This window comes from Chiloscyllium plagiosum, chromosome 5 (genome assembly GCF_004010195.1).
Source record: "Chiloscyllium plagiosum isolate BGI_BamShark_2017 chromosome 5, ASM401019v2, whole genome shotgun sequence".
NCBI classification, from domain to species: domain Eukaryota; kingdom Metazoa; phylum Chordata; class Chondrichthyes; order Orectolobiformes; family Hemiscylliidae; genus Chiloscyllium; species Chiloscyllium plagiosum.
In genome coordinates this window covers 33,911,391-33,928,310 of record NC_057714.1, presented here as the reverse complement: position 1 = coordinate 33,928,310, position 16,920 = coordinate 33,911,391, and the positions used below count along the sequence as shown (strand labels likewise).

At 38.2% G+C, this 16,920-nt stretch overlaps 1 protein-coding gene across 8 annotated transcripts in view; it reads right to left on the bottom strand.

Annotated features, from left to right (window-relative positions):
• dgkb (diacylglycerol kinase, beta) overlaps window positions 1-16,920 on the bottom strand; it is a 788,800-nt gene that overhangs the window by 87,908 nt on the left and 683,972 nt on the right. For 2 of the 8 annotated variants that reach the window (XR_006311661.1, XM_043689837.1), the window contains one exon: window positions 14,071-14,243. The exons of the other annotated variants lie outside the window; for them this stretch is intronic. Coding sequence is in view for 1 of the 2 variants with exons in the window: in XM_043689837.1 (XP_043545772.1) it covers window positions 14,203-14,243 (41 nt within the window). In the remaining variant the exon portion in view is untranslated. Of the gene's footprint in view, window positions 1-14,070; window positions 14,244-16,920 lie in introns of those variants that run through there. 8 annotated transcript variants of the gene reach the window in all.

Genomic DNA, 16,920 nt, shown 5'->3' with positions numbered 1-16,920 from the left:
TGGCCAATCCACCTGATCTGGACTTCTTTAGACTGTGGAAGGAAACCCACGCAGATTGGGGAGAATTTGCAAACTCTACACCATCAGTCACCCAAGGCTGGAATTGAACCTGGGTCCCTGGTGCTGCGACGCAGCAATGCTGATCACTGAGTCACCATGCCACCTTTGCAATTTGTTGGAAAGATTTGCAGTTTGATATACAAACTGCTTCACTGTGCTGTGGACACACCTGCCTTCAAATCCTGATGCGGTCTAGAATCCAAAACTTCTGGTTCAGAAGCAGAGATTGTACCACAAGATTTCCAAAAAGGACCAGTAGTTGGAATTCACTTTCAGTTTTGACCTTAGAGAGTACATTTTATTTCAATAAATTACAGACTGAATTCCCAAATTAGCTCTGAAATGATCACATGGGCAAATCATTTGGAGTTTTGCACGATTCTCTAATGAATTCAAATTCATGATACTTATCACTGGTACTACAAGGTTTGCAGGCATATACCACATAACTTGGAATGTTTTCTCAGTTTTGTCGGCTTACTATAATTAATTTTGTCACATGAAGTATTAATAGGAAACATACCTCTATCTCTGATCTCAATTGTTAGGGGCCTTTATTGAAAGATTGTGTGGAACACAAGGTTCAGTGCGCATAATCAAACAGATTCGGGGATTATAACAATAGAGAAATAGCTTGTAATGTAAATATTGCTGAAAATGTGTTGCTGGAAAAGCGCAGCAGGTCAGGAATCTGAAGAAGGGCTTATGCCCGAAACGTCGATTCTCCTGCTCCTTGGATGCTGCCTGACCTGCTGCGCTTTTCCAGCAACACATTTTCAGCAATATTTACATTACAAGCTATTTCTCTATTGTTATAATCCCCGAATCTGTTTGATTATGCGCACTGAACCTTGTGTTCTGATCTCTAGCATCTGCAGTCCTCACTTTCCCCTGTAATGTAAATATTGGCAACATAAAAAAAGTTCTACTAATACAAACCATGTAGTGACCTCGACAGCAAGAATGGGAGAGCTGAAGTCAAACTCCAGCAGCACAATGCATATCTTTATTTAGAATTGCTCATATAGATCTCACATTCAGTTGCTTCCAGAAATTAAAAAAAATAAGAAAATGGCCATATTGCAGACTATTCACTAGTTTCATTAATAGACAATTGATTGACTAGTAGCGGAACTAACCAATCTTCTGGTGAAAAGCAGAGAAATTCCAGACCCATTTTTAACAGAATACTAAAAATATGCGGGGTTGTGAAAAAAGTGAAACTACATTTTTGTACATCAAGGTTAGCACTACAGCTGATAAGGCTAGAAAATGGGATTTTGCTTGTTTCTCTATTACAGCCCACGATTAAAATAAATTAATGAAACTGTAGCACTTTGACACTAAGCCTAAAATGTGAACTTGTAAACTGAATCTAATTATTTCATTCACAGCAAGAGCAGTGTTTGTTTATTGTGGCCGAGAGCATACATTATTAAGTAACTGCTTGTTTAGTATTCTGAGGAACCTTCGGCAAGAGGCTTTTATTCTCAACATAAAATTTTTAAAATACTTATATTCTGACAATCTTGTAGTTGCTTTTCAATATATGTTACTGTTCCATTTTTTAAAAAAAAATTCAATGTGTTACCTTTGGATGCCTGTGGACAGAATTTCATGATGCCTATACTGACAAAGGACAGTAGCAGCATCTCCAAATTTTGATGGCCCAGGAAATTAGAATTTCCTCCCCTAGGTCAAATACATAATAAATAGCTGTGGGCCATGCTTTGAAGATTGCAAACTACTGAGCATTCATAGATGTATCATCTATAACTGGAGGTAAGGTGCTGGAGGACTGGAGGATAGCTAATGTTGTGCATTTATTTAAGAAAGGCTGTAAGGAGAAGCATGGGAACTATAGACCTGTGAGCCTGATATTCATGGTGGGTAAATTGTTGGAGGTGATTCTGAAAGATAGGATTTACATGCATTTGGAGACATCATGACTGGTTAGGGATATTCAACATGGCTTTGTGGGAAAGAAATCGTGTCTCACAAACTTGATAGAAGTCATGATTTGGAGATGCCGGTGTTGGTCTGGGGTGTACAAAGTTAAAAATCACACAATACCAGGTTATAGTCCAACAGGTTTAATTGGAAGCACTAGCTTTCAGAACACTGCTCCTTCATCAACCACCTGATAAAGGCGCGGTGCTCCGAAAGCTAGTGCTTCCAATGAAACCTGTTGGACTATAACCTGGTGTTGTGGGATTTTAAACTTGATTGAGTGTTTTGTGGAAGTAACCAAAAAGGTTGATGAGGGTAGAGTGGTAGACAGTTACAAGGACTTTAGTAAAGCCTTTCACAAGGTTACTTTTGGTAGACTAATTAGTCAAGTAAGGTCACATAGGATTCAGGGCGAGCTTGCCAACTGGATACAAAATTTGCTTAACAGTAGGGAGGGAGAGAGGGCGGTGGGAAGGTTTTGTTTGGATTGGAGGCCTGTGACCAACGATTTTCCACAGTGATTGATACCGGGTTCACTTTTGTTTGTCATTTATGTAAATAAGTTGGAAGAGAATATAGGAGGCATGGCTAGGAAGTTTGCAGATGACACCAAAATCGGTCATATAGTGAACAGTGAAGAAGGTTATCTAAGATTAAAGATACCTTGATCAATTGAGTCAATAGGCTGAGGAGTTGCAGATGGAATTCAATTTGGGAAAATGTGAAATATTGCAGTTTAGTAAAACAAACCTGTACAATTAATGACACCCTGGTTAGTGATGTAAAACAAAGTGACCTAGAGATTTAGATACCTAATTCTTTGAAATTTGTATTATAGGGGAGACAGGGTGGTTAAGAAGGTGTTTAACACGCTTGCCTTCATTGCTTAGACCTTTGAGAATAGGTATTGAAAAGTCATGTTGATGTTGCACAGGAGTTGGTGAGGCCTCTTTTGGAGTACTCTGTGCAGTTCTGGTCTCCCGGTTATAAGAAGGGTGCAGAAAAGATTTACCAGGATGTTGTGGTAGTGAAGGGTTTGAGTTATAAAATTAGGTTGGGACCTTTTACACTGGGATATAGGAGGGTTGAGCAGTGACCTTATAGGGCTTTATAAAATCATAAGGAGCATAGATAAGGTGAATAGCAACAGTTTTTTGTCGAGGGTGGGGGAATTCAAAACTAGGACATAAGGGGCAACTTTTTTTTTTACACAGAGTGGATTGTGTGTGAAATGAACTGCAAGAGGAAGACATGAATGCAGGTATGGTTACATTTAAAGATACTTGGATAGGTACATGAATAGAAAGGTTTGGAGGGAAGTGGGCCAAATGCGGCAAATAGGATGTTTAGTTTGGGAACATAGTCGGCATGGACTAGTTGAACCGAAGGTTCTGCTTCCATGATGTATGGCTCTATGACTCCATAGATTGATCAAGTATGGAAAAAAAACCATTTGGTCCATTGTCGATGGAGATTGACAGCAGACTTCGCCTGAAAATGCTTGGTGGGGCTTATGTTGTAAAAGTTAATTCATACCTTTAAACCTTCAAGTCTGATGATCTATCTAGGATTGAGATCTTTTGGTAGGCATGCGTGTTTGTTTGTTGACCTCTGAGCCTGCAGTGTCAAGGAATCATTGCTGTAAGGTAGATCAGTGGGAGATCAGGAATACCTGCTTCCTTCTCGCTCTGACTCTGCCTGGTGGACATGTATTGAAAATACAAGCTCATCTCCAAACTTACAGAAAAGAAACCTGGAATTCCCATGTATATTTAAGTGGATAGAAACACAGCAATTTCACTATTTCCCAAGAACTAGGGCAGGAAGTTCAGTTCTTTGATTTCTCAATTCAAATTTTGCAGGTCATTGTTTAAAAAAAACAAAATCAATTTGTGAGAACATTGAAAGACAACATAGTTGGTTAGTGTTCAAACAGCTTATAGCTGTAATGATTCTCATCCAAAAGACAGGAATTATTCAAACATAGTAACTTTTTCTATTTCATATAACTGATACAGAGCTTTAGATATTTAGAGCTTAAATCAGGAAATTGAGCACAAAGAGCAGAGACTTCCATTGGATTTTACATTGTTTCATTATAACTTTAAAAAAAACCAAAGCTTCATATTAGTAGTGATGTAGCACATACAAAGTAATTCAAAACCAATAGTTCTGGTAAAACTATCACCTAATACAGGATTTGTAAACACTTCACGAAAATACTCCTATGGCAGATATTTCTGTTCTCACTTCTGGTTGTATTGGTTCATCAGGTACAGAAACGCATCTTGTGAGGAGGATCATGCACTGATAAAATAACAGACATGAAATGGATGGCCACTCTTCAGTGGTGACATTTTTTTTATTAATGCACTATTCATGATGCTCAAATATTCTAGAACAGGAACGTCTAGCAGATTGTATTAGATATTGAGATACAGCCTTCAATTCTTACACAAGAGACATCTGTGAAAACTGAACACATCCATCAAATGACATCTACATGTTATTAAATAGACTTATACATCAGTGAGGTACAGAACAGACATTATTGACGTTTTATAATATTCTCCAACTATTTACAGTAAGGTATTTGTTAATCCATGGCCTCATATTAGAGAGTAAAGGAGTGCTGAAATTCAGAAAATAAAATGTGTTTACTGGTTACCTGGTCTCAATTTTGGTCAATTAAATACATAAAAGTGTATATTTTTCTGCTGCGTACACTGACTTTTCTGCTGCAGGTTCAGCCCTGCTATTGGACCATTCTGGTCAAATAAACTTTATTTATTGGAATTATTTGCTGGTTTCTGCAACGAATTCTACTTCTCCTCTGGTTTTTGTATTTGACTTTACTATTACCTTGGCTCTTGAGTTGAAGTTTGCTGCCAAGTTAGTTTCCTAAGCCAAACTACAAACCAACCGACTCCCACAGCTACCTGGACTACACCTCCTCCCCTCCAGCATCTGCAGACCTCACTTTCTGTTTCCTAAGCCAAGCCTTGATTCTGATTCTTGGTCTTTCTTTCATTAATTTCTCGTTTCCCTGTTCTAACCTCTGCATAAAATTGACTGCATAAAACAAATGTACAGACAAAGATCAGTTCAGAAGCTAACAAAGAAGTAAAATCAGATTCGGGAGCCAATAGATGAGAATACCTTGATGCAATACCAATGGATTAGTATTGAGCCATAGCCACTAGATTTACAAAGTCCAGGGCAGTGATAACTTTGATGCATATCAGCACGTTACCACATAAAATAAAGCAACTACAAAGCATCAACCTCAAATCTGGTATGTAACACCCTTACAACAGTAACAGCAGCATTTCATTGAAGACGTACTACTTTGACTTTAACAATGCAGCTCCTCAAACTTTACAATGGCAAGAAATACTTGTTGAGAGAAAATGCAACACATGTCCAATGGCCCCATTTCTGGAAGGAGAAGAATGTCCTGAAAGGAGAGATGATTGGACTAGGCAGTTCTAAAATGTTTTTAATTCATTCAAGGGATGACGGCATTGCTGACTTGGCCAACCATTCCTAATTACCCAGAGGGCAGTTTAATTGTCAACCACATTGCTGTGGGTCTGGACTCACACATAGGCCAGACCAGGTAAAGATGGCAGATAACCTTCCCTAAAGGACTTTAGCGAACTATATTCTCTGGAATTTAGAATAACGAGAGGACATTTAAGGGCTTAATGCCCGAAACATCAATTCGCCTGCTCCCCAGATGCTGCCTGACTGGCTGTGCTTTTCCAGCTCCACACTCTTCAACAATATTTAAGAGATTTGACAGGGTTGATTCTGAGATATTTCGACTGACTGTGGAATCTACAAAATGGAGTCATGGTCTCTGAGTAAGTGTGTGCCATTTAAGACTGCATTCAGGAGCAATTTCATCAACTTTATTCCAGAGAGCTGTGGATGCTGAATCACTGAGGATTTTCAAGTCTGAGGTGTATAGATTTATTGGTATTAAGAGAATTAATGGATATGGAGATAGTGGGTTATATTAAAAACAGATGATGTCTTAAAGAGGTCAAGGTTGGTAGCAATAAGAAACAGATGTATCATGAGGTACATGATTGGGTGTATTCGACAGAGTACCAACTGGTAGAAATGATACAGAGGAACACATTTATAAGCAATTTAGAGATGCACACTAAATGCACAATAGTTATAACGGGGACTTAAATTTATTCCTATATAAACTGAGATAATAAAGGTGCAAAGGACAGAGAGGCAGTAAAGCTTATAAAGTGCAGTCAGGAGAATTTTTGAGCTGACAATTTTAGCTTCATGATAAAGGAATCATTGTTTGATCTGGTTCTGGGGAATAAGGTGGGTCAAATGGAATTGAATGTCAGCAGGAGAATATTGAATGGACAATAATCGTTGCATCATAAAGTTTAGGGTAGCTTTGGAAAAGGGTAAGAAGCAATACAGAGTAAACATATTGATTTAGGGCAAAGCCAATGTCAGTTGAATGAGAATGGTTCAAGCCCAGATAGATTGGAATCAAAGATTGGTGAACAAAACTGTAACAAAACAATAAACTTGCTTTAAAGGGGAAATTGTCTGTGGTTGAGGTACATTTCCATGATGGGAAAGAAAACGGTAAACAAAGCCCGATATCCCTGTGTTATGAAAGAGATAGAGTGCATGACAAAATACAAAAGGAACGCATGAGACAGATGACAGGTGAATAGATGACAGAACCAACTGTAATAAGAAGCTTATAGGGAAAACAAATAAGATAAATAGAGGGTATAAGAAGAGATTAGCATGTAACATAAAAGGATTTTCAAAGCATATACGTAATAAAATAATGGTTAAAAAGGGGACATAGGGCCAGTTTTGAATCGAAAAGGGGGTGTACACATGAAAACAAAAGGGCTTAAGCTGAGGACATAAATGAATAGTAACAATTACTTTTAGTGAAGAACATTTTGCCCTAGTCACAGTGAAAAAGGAGGTATTTGAGACACTGGGTAAATTAAAACTTGATCATGAAAAGTTTTTAGATAAGGCCATAGCATTTAAAGATGGCAAGTCACCAGGACCAGATGAAATCTAAGGATGCTGAGTTAAATAAGTTAGAATTTGCAGAGGCATTGGCTTTAATTTTCCAATCTTTCTTAGATACAGGGATAGTACCAAAGGATAGAAAATTAAAAATGTTATACCATGGGAAATTAAGAATACAAAGATAAACCCAGAAATTTCAGGCCACAAAGTTTAACCTCAGTGCTGGTAAATGTTTAGAGTCATAGAGATGTACAGCATGGAAACAGACCCTTTGGTCCAACCCATCCATGCTGACCAGATATCCTTAATTAATCTAGTCGCATTTGCCAGCACATGTCCCATATCCCTCTCAACCTTTCCTGTACGTGTACCCATCCAGATGTCTTTTAAATGTTGTAATTGCACCAGCCTCCACCATTTCCTCTAGCAGCTCATTCTGTACACACACCACCCTTTGCATGAAAAAGTTGCCCGAGGTCCCTTTTATATCTTTCCCTTTTCACCTTAAATCTATGCCCTCTAGTTCTGCACTCCGCCACCCCAGGGAAAAGACCTTGTCTATTTATCCTATCCATGCCCCTCATGATTTTATAAACCTCTCAAAGGTCACCCCTCAGCCTCTGACGTTCCAGGGAAAACAGCCCCAGCCTATTCAGCCTCTCACTACAGCTCAAACCCTCCAACCCTGGCAACATCCTTGTCAATCTTTTCTGAACCCTTTCAAGTTTCACAACATCCTTCCTACGGGAGGGAGATCAGAATTGCGCACAATATTCCAAATGTCCTAACCAATGTCCTGTACATTTTAAAAATAATAAATCAGAACAAATTTAACACTCACTTGAACAAATGTTAACTAATTACTGAAAGGATATATGGATTTGGTAAGTACGAATCATATTTAAATAACTTGATTTTTTAAATGAGAAAATAGAGTTGACTGATGAGGATAAATGTCATCAATATGCTGTGCATGGAGGTCCAAACAAATCCTGTGATAAAGTGTCATATAACATACTTGTCAGCAAAGTTTAACCCAAATGGTTAAAGTGATGGAGACAAGATTGGCTGAGTAACAGGAAACAGGGGCTGCTGGTGAATAGTGTTATTTTGGACCTGAGGAGGGTATATAATGGAGTTTTCCATGGGCCATTAACAGAAGAACTGTTTCTCTTAACCTACATTATTAATGGTAGACTCAGGTATAAATGGCACATTTTTAAAATTTGCAGGTGATACAAAACTTTGTGTTATTTGCAGGTTGTTGTGTATGGGTTAGTGGACATGTGGCATTAAATTTAAATTTAATGCAGAGACGGTTAAAGTGAATCATTTTGTTTAGAAAAATGAGGGCGACAAATGCAATTCTAAAGGTTGTAAAGGAGCAGTGGAACATATGGACTTATGAGGATTATCGTTGAAGGTGGCAGGACAAGTTAAGTAAGCAATTAATAAAACAGAAAATCCTGTGTTTTATAAATAGGGGTTGATAGCATGTAAGCAAGATAGTTGTGATGAACTTTTACATAATATTAGTTTGGCCTTAATTGGAGTAACATGTCTCATTCAGGGACACCAGTCTCTCGGCAGAATACAAAGGCTTTAAAGATGAGGCAGAAGAGATTTACCAGAATGGATGAGGAACTTACATGAATTGATTCTTGAAGTTGGGCTTAATCCCCTTGGAGACGAGAATTTAAGAGCAGACTTGATAAAGCTGTTCAAAATCACAAGGGATGTGGACAGGACAGGTAGATAGAAGCTGTTTCTGTTGTCCAGTATGAATAATCTGTCATTCAAGTTCTGTTGTCCAGTATGAATAATCTGTCATTCAATTCAGCTAAGAAATCTGAATTCAATTAATGAATTAAATCTAAAATCTAAACATAAGATATTAATATCAATGATGGTGACCATGAAAAACTCAATTGTCATTTTAAAAAAAAGAACATTTATTTCACTAATATCCTTAGAGAAAACTTACCCTCTGTTATCACTCAGAATGAGTGTTGCAAGGGCAACTTCCATTTATTGTACACTCGATTTCTGAAATTTGGCAGTGTATTTATCCAAAAGCAAATCAGGCAGATGGTGCTCAGTGCCACCAGCTCAAAAGAGACTTCCACATTGGCGTTAAACCAATTAATAGCTTGTGGTAGAAACAGGAGTTTTTGAAAGGGTATGTTCAGCCATGAATATTTCAACTGGCTTAATGGAATGTCTTAATTGTGGAATGTGCTGGTAGACAGCACAAAGTCAGAACAAAAATTTTATTAAACCTCTGATTATATGACTTTACATAAATCTGAAAGAGCTGGAAGTGGTTGTTCCATGATCCAGCCGAATATAATGTGTACAACTCGGATGCAGTTCAGTCTGCTTATACAGGTTAGTAAGAGTTCAAACTATGTGGTATGTATCAAGCTAATCAACAGACAGAGAAGACACTACAAATTAATCATTAATATTAAGCTTTGTTCGAGGGAATAAGCATCTATGATATAGGCAAGAGTTGGTTTCTTGACTGTTCCTCACGAAAAATTGTGTAAGTGATATGTCAGGTGTGAAAAGGGGAAAATGTACAATTAGTAAAGCTGGCAAATATTTTGAAACCAGTGTTTATACATCAAAAAATAACCTTTTTAAAACTTGCCATGAAATCCAATACTCAGTGCTTATATTACATACTACCAGTCATCTACAAACTAAACAAAATTATAACACTACAAAATAAAGGCAGTTCTTTTCCATTTAGACACTCTCAACATTCCATGGCAATTGGTAACCATGACAAGGTACATTTCGATATTTGAAATACTGAACATGATTAAATATAATAAATGAGAAAGCTGTTAACTTAGCCTTTATCAGAAGTGTATTTTGAATTCTGGGCCTTCTTTAACTTGCATGTTTTCATATTAACAAAAACTTGGCAGTTCTGACTGGAAGGGAAATGTGGGCAGGTTGGAAGTTTCCTGAGAAGTGTTGCCATATGTTGAACATATTGGCTTTAGCAAGGAAGACGGACATCCCTATTGTCTCCTGGCAGTACTCAGATTCTAAATGGCATATCTCTTGCTAAATTCAGTAAATTTCTTCTCCTCTCAAAGAACAGTAGTAATCTGAGTCCTCATAGCATAATAGTACATTAACTACTAAAAGCTTTCCCTGTACATAATGTTAAAAATCAAACCTGAAAACTAATTTCACAGACAACACATTTCACAACTACAACATTAAAACACAGCTTGATTCTTCATAACACGAATGAATAATCCTTAAATGTCTTCTTTCTCTGTTTACCTCTAGGTTCATTTGAAACATACCATGCAGTCTTAACAAACATTCAAAATCTGTGTCAGAAATATGCCTTTATTTAATTTTTAAAAACATTTACTGCTCAATATTGAGTTCTGAAAGAAAAAAGGCTTCTGAATCCTCAGTTAACTTCTCTTCACTCAAAATTAGCAAACAACAGCACACAAACTAAAATGAAACCCAGCGCTCCAAATGTTCACAAAGTGTCTGCTGTGTATCGGTAAGATTATGTTTTGAAAGTGGTTGGTTTTTTCTCTCCCCCTCCCCCTTTCCCTCTGCTTATTTTCAATGTGAATGAGCTTGCAGGCTGTGTGGGAATGTGTACACAGCACACAGCAACTCCTGCCCTTTTCTAGAAAGTCAACTGCCTCACGTGTCTGTTCACATTATGGCAGTCTGAAAACAAGGCCCAGTCTCATGAATGAGTGCTGATGTCAGCAAATTATGAATGGCACACAGAGGGGGCTGACCTGTTATGCTCATTCCTAATGGTCGGATGTAATCACTAGGGAGACACCCTGTTCAAATCCTCTTTAATTTTAGAAACCTTTGCAATGGACTGCGGCAGTACAAAAATCATTTAGTGGCTCCAAACACGAAAGAACTGGTTTAGGCCTGTGCAGATGCACTTGCTAAAGAACGTTGTTTTTATTGGCTTGTATTGGTGGACCTGTTGCCTACAAAAATATGCTCTTTGATTTCTTTTCTGCAGATTTGCTGTAATATCCAAATATACTGTTAGTCAATACGGAATCCGGTTATGCAGTACATACCAAGAAAAATTCTACCGCTAATTCTTTTTGCACGTTATTTAGCACGAGTGAATTTCCAAAGGAAAGATTAATGGTTCTTTGTAAAGTATTTCAGTTGGTTTTAAAAGCAGCTAAAGGAGGTTTATTCCTTTAATTGCGCTAGCCCTCACAAAATGTTAGAAATCTGCACAGGAATCTTGTGAAATATACAACTTTCTGCATTTTCTTCCTACATTGTTTTAGTACCATTCAAACACACATCCATATGAATGAACTCCCTGCTATCCTAACAGCAGAGGAGGTGGTGTGGAGAGTTAACTAGCAATCTGGAACATTGTGCTGGAGAAATAACTTCAAATCCCGCCATCGCAGATGATGAAATTTGAATTCAATAAAATCTGGAATTGACAGTTAGGCCAATGGCAACCATGTGAAAACCCAGCTGTATCATTCATGTCATTTAGGGAAAGAAATCTGCTGTCCTTGCCTGTTCTTGTCTATATGTGTCTCTACACTCACAGAAATGTGGTTGACTTTCAATTGCCCTCTTGGTAATAAATGGGGGCCGAGCCAGTGACAACCACCTCTTGTGAAAGAATAAAAAAAAATACAGAATAGAGTTATGGGGTGGTTACATTGTCTTGATATAATTCTGATCTGTTTCTGTCCAAACAAAATAAAATGCTTAGTTACTGGATACATAACTCACTCCTACTTTTACCAATCAGCTGAGAAGATTCTTGGTTCTCATATCAAACTCACTTAAAAAAAATCTGAAAATCCCAGTTGATTTCAGAATTAACATGGTTTATTCTTAGCAAGTAAGGTTTTAAATCTTTTAAAACAGGACCTAGAAGTTTTGTTTTAAAGAAAGACTTTTTAAAATATCTGACAGGTTGAACATGGAGTATTATTTATTTTCTCTCTTAATTCATGTTATAGGAGGGATTTGATTGCCCTGAAGAAGGTGCAGAGGAGATTTATCAGGATGTCGCCTGGATTTCAGAGTTTAGTTAGGCAGAAACCCTCAGAACATTCAAAAAGTATACTTGCAAAGCCAAGGCATACAAGGCTATGCAGTAAGTGCTGGAGAATGGGATTAAAACAGTCAAGTGGGTTTTTGACCTGCACAGACTCAATGGACATGAAGCACATTGCAGATACAAAAACAAATTACAATTTAACTGGTTTCCTATCATTATCATTAAGTTGTGATAGATTACAAAATACAAGTGATGTTATTAATAAATGAACAGCTAACATGCTCGCATCAATTTGCTCTCTGCTATTTTAATGAAGCATTAATTTATTGATTTTAAATGGATTAATAACTGCATTAAAAGAATCCTAAGCTCATTTTTATAGAACTACGTTAATTATTCATATGACAACATCTTTGATAATAAATTCCAACCTTTATTTGACACAAGAAAGTTACATATTAAGCACAACATTAAACACATTAGTAGTAGATATGACTATATTGTTTTTATTAGAATTGCTTATCCTGACACTTAACAGTATAATATGCAACTCAATAGTAAACTAGTTTGACCACTGATGGGACAGAATATACATTACTCCTCTGGTACAGACACTTTTGCCATGACTCTAACACAAGTGTACTGACATACGGTCCACAAATTAGGCGAGAGCCAAGACATACCAACTCTTGGATTTACATCAAATATTCCATTGAGCTTAATAAGGGGCAAAGCCTCTAATCACCTGAACAAGGCCAGTGGCCAGGCGATCAGGCTTGGTGTGGGGAACTTGAATCCTAGGATTTCCTATGTCTCTCAAACACTGCTGTATTATCTGTCCTGCTATACTCAGTATTACAAGCTGTCAGATGGTGGCAAAAGTCCATAAAGGATAGGTTCAAACATTTCGATTAAAAGAAAACATGTCCTGCTAAAGGGGAAAGGAAAGGTACATTAACTTTCTGTCCATTGGAGTAACAGTAATCACCCTCACTTACAACTCTGCCTGCCAGAAGCACAGTTTCCAGTCTCTCGGAACAGGATGCTGCCCCTATTGATATGTGCATCTACCATTGAACTACATATGGGGCTGCCCTCCACCAACACTGAAAGATCCATAGAAATCAGTGGCAGAGGTTGCCAGGTATGATATTCTGACATCAACTGTGGGCACTATGGATTTATAGCTACTATATATTTGAATCACTGGTCGATTCTAAACAGTCGTCATGGGTCCAGTTCGACAGATAGCATTTTGAAAGTACAACTTTTGAGATTTCTAAAACTTCTTCAAGTTCAAGTTCCATGGTGGCACCATAAACATGTAAAATGGTTAAAGAAATATCTTGTTATCTGTCCTTATCTTTCACTTGTATTAAATCATAATATGCAGTAACACATTATTCTGGAGAGAGATGCAATATCTACTGCTTCATTAAATGTAATGCAATATTTATCAGGATGTGGTGTTTTGCAATGTCAAGTCGACTTGCATTGTTCCGTCATTATCTTGGCAAAGTCAACATATCTTTGTTTGCCCTTTTACAGTCGAGGGCAACAGGGAAAGAATGGAAAAATGGGTGAAGCTAACAGTTGTAAACTGCTATTTGTGATAATTAGTAATGTCCCAGCATTGCCCATTACTCCTTTACTTACACTGCACTTTTCTTCCCATTTTATCCAATCTTTATTCATGATAAACCTCTTGCATAGACTTGGATGCAACTCAATTGGTCATTCAGAATGAACTGTTCATTCTCTCCTGTTTATTTCCTGGAATCTACTGTCTCATCTACATTAGATGGCAAAGGATTCGACCTTTCCAACAAAAGTCAGTACACACGCAGCAAACCGACGTTGGAATGTAATTGCCAAATATTAGAGTTTAGCTGCAATAATATAATGCAAAACATTAATATATATTATCAGTTGAATGCAATTCAGGAGACTGCTGTTGAATTTGGCAGGTTACTTGTAAGTGTTGCCTTATTTCTGGCGAACAAGGTATAAGGGAAACATCATGTAAACAGCACAAGAGAAGGACCACATGCTGAATTTTACTCTTAGATGAAGAAGGTTTTTGAAGACTGGTCTGTAAAACTTCACTTTGTTATCTTTGGCAAGAGATTAATGGCTTGAGGACCTGACAGAAACAGATAGGACAGCAACTGAAAATTAAAATAGTGAGCAACATTCTGAGCTAAATCACAAGCATAGAGACCTGATAGAAGGGCAAATTCAGAACTGAAGTCAAGATATAGCTCTCCAGGTAAAATGTGATCAACTTTTACCGAAAATTTAAACTGCTTTAAAAAGAAACTACGTTGTCATTTTGACTGCACTGATAGCAACCAGCCAAATAATGAAAATCTTGAAATAGCAATGCAAACATCCAGAGATAAATTCTGCAAACTGTTTTATTTCAATGAGTGGATTAAAATGGCTGATTTCTAATGTTTGAGTCATTGGCAGAATCAACCCAACCCCCAAATCACGCAGACACTGACAAGGAATTGGAGAAAACTGAGAAACCGGCAGTAAGCAGATTCATGACACTAAAAGTGAAAAGTCCCTTTCTCCAATCAAGCGCTCAACAGCGAGATAAGAATCAAACTCGTGAGTGGAAAGAGGTCCCATTGAATGCATGAGTATGCATTTACATCTCAACATTAATTACTTTCGCCTGATTGATATGCAATGTCCCAATTTCTCACCTGTCAGATAGAAACTAGACAGTGACAATTCCAGCATGAAAGCAAGGATGGCAACGTGACAACTCCTGCTCACCACTTGCTCCTCCAGCCTTCAATCTTGGACATCAGTCACTGACATTTTGAGGCATGCTCCATGGGCAGTGATAACACATAGCCCCTGCCCATGGAAACTAGCATGGGACAATCACTGCACCCTTATGACACATCTCTGACCCATAGACAATATGGTCTGTACTTCAATGCTCCACTTTGGAGGTTACTGGTATGTTTCATCACAATGCTGCTGCAGGACATTCTTTGTGCAGGAAAAGGCACCCAGCTCACAGACTGCACCAGGATGTATCTCAGGATTCCTTACTTGCTCTCTCAGCCCTAACTCACTTTGCACTACTTCAATGTTCACAATGTCTTGTCTTGCCAGGTCTTGTCAAGCATTTTTGTGTTTATCCCCATCAGCCAGATGTTAAAGTCTCATTGTACTTCTATCTTGTCTTTTAGTGCAGACACAGTCAGGCAGCTTGTCAGCATTGCCAGCAGTTATTAGACACATCACCAAGCTATAACAATCTCACCACCATGAAGCAGCAGCCTACGCAGTAGTTACACTGCATGTACATAAACCCAAATGGCCACATCTCAAAGTGTAAGGGGTATAGCCATCAGTTAAGTCAAGGGAAATAGCCCTCAGTAAGCCAAAGGCAACCTCTAATATCAGTCCAGGGACTTAGACATAGTCAGTATGGGGCAAGTGAAGAGCTGAATGTTGAGCACCCCATCAGCCATCTTTTCCCTTTCTGCCTTACTGTGAGTCGTCTTCTACTGGAAAGAGACATAGAGAGGGATTGAGTGAGATCAAAGTGGCTGTTCCAGCTGTTAGTCCTGGTGCAGCTGGCAGGAAGGTGGTGAAGTGTCCTGAGTAAACGAGTTCATAGTTCACAGACCAAATGGGATTCGTGGTATGAGGGAACGATGAGTGAGGGAAGTTGTTGCATGTAAAGATGTGTATGTAGTAGAGCATAGGCCTTGTAAGGAGATGGGTGGAGTAACAATGATAGACTACAGAGCAACAGACAGAAGATAGTGGAACTTATCTCTGCAGAATGGGAAAAACCATTGACTTACTTTCTGCATTGCTGGGCTTTCCTCCCATCTGTGGAATTAGCATTGCTTGGGTTGTAACCTCTGACTGACCAGGCTAGCAGCCTTGGGTGACGTGATCCTCTGTCAATCCTGAGGGAAGACGAAATCCCTCCTGTGCATCACCTCATTCACCAGGACCTATTGGCAGGGCCTTGTGCCAATTTCTGTTCTTTGGCATCTCTGCAGCAATTCTCACAAACTTTACAGAGCAATCTGACAGGACTTGACATGGTGCACAATTACGTTTTCAATATTGTGTCCGGAACCCCGGAAGGTCTCAACAATGGCATGTACGTCTGCCTATGAAAAGTTGAAGTCTACGACATACTGGGTGCCATAGGGACATGGTGCATAGGAAATGAAGCCAACTTGGAAAGATACCATGAAAAATCTCACTTGGCCTCCTGGAAAGAAACCCTCCCTGAAACGCACAAGAAATAATATCCGAAAGAACTGTGGATGCTGTAAATCAGAGACTAAAATAGAAATTGTTGGAAAAGCTCAGCAATTCTGGAAGCATCTATGGAGAGAAATCAGAGTTAACATTTTGGGTAGGATGACCCAGTTTTGAGGAAGAGTCACTCGACCTAAAATGTTAACTCTGATTTCTCACCATAGATTCTGCAGGACCTGCTGAGCTTTTCGGCAATTTCTACTTTTATCTCACAATAAATACCATTTAGTTGCTTTCTGATGAAATTCAGCCATTTATTCTTTTACTGCAGGAAAGGCAAGGTGGATGAGCAAATTATTCATCATCAAGTCTTTCCTTCACACCCCTCTTTCCCATTTGTACAAGAAAAATACAAATGCTGTGGAGACGCAAATTCATGATTTGAGTGGAAGAATTAAATTGAAGACAATAGTTGAACTGTTTTATTTATGTGTAAGATGATATTTAGCACAGTTGAAACATGTATAGCCCAGGAATCAACTGATTTTTTTTCTATCCTGATAGGATTTTTT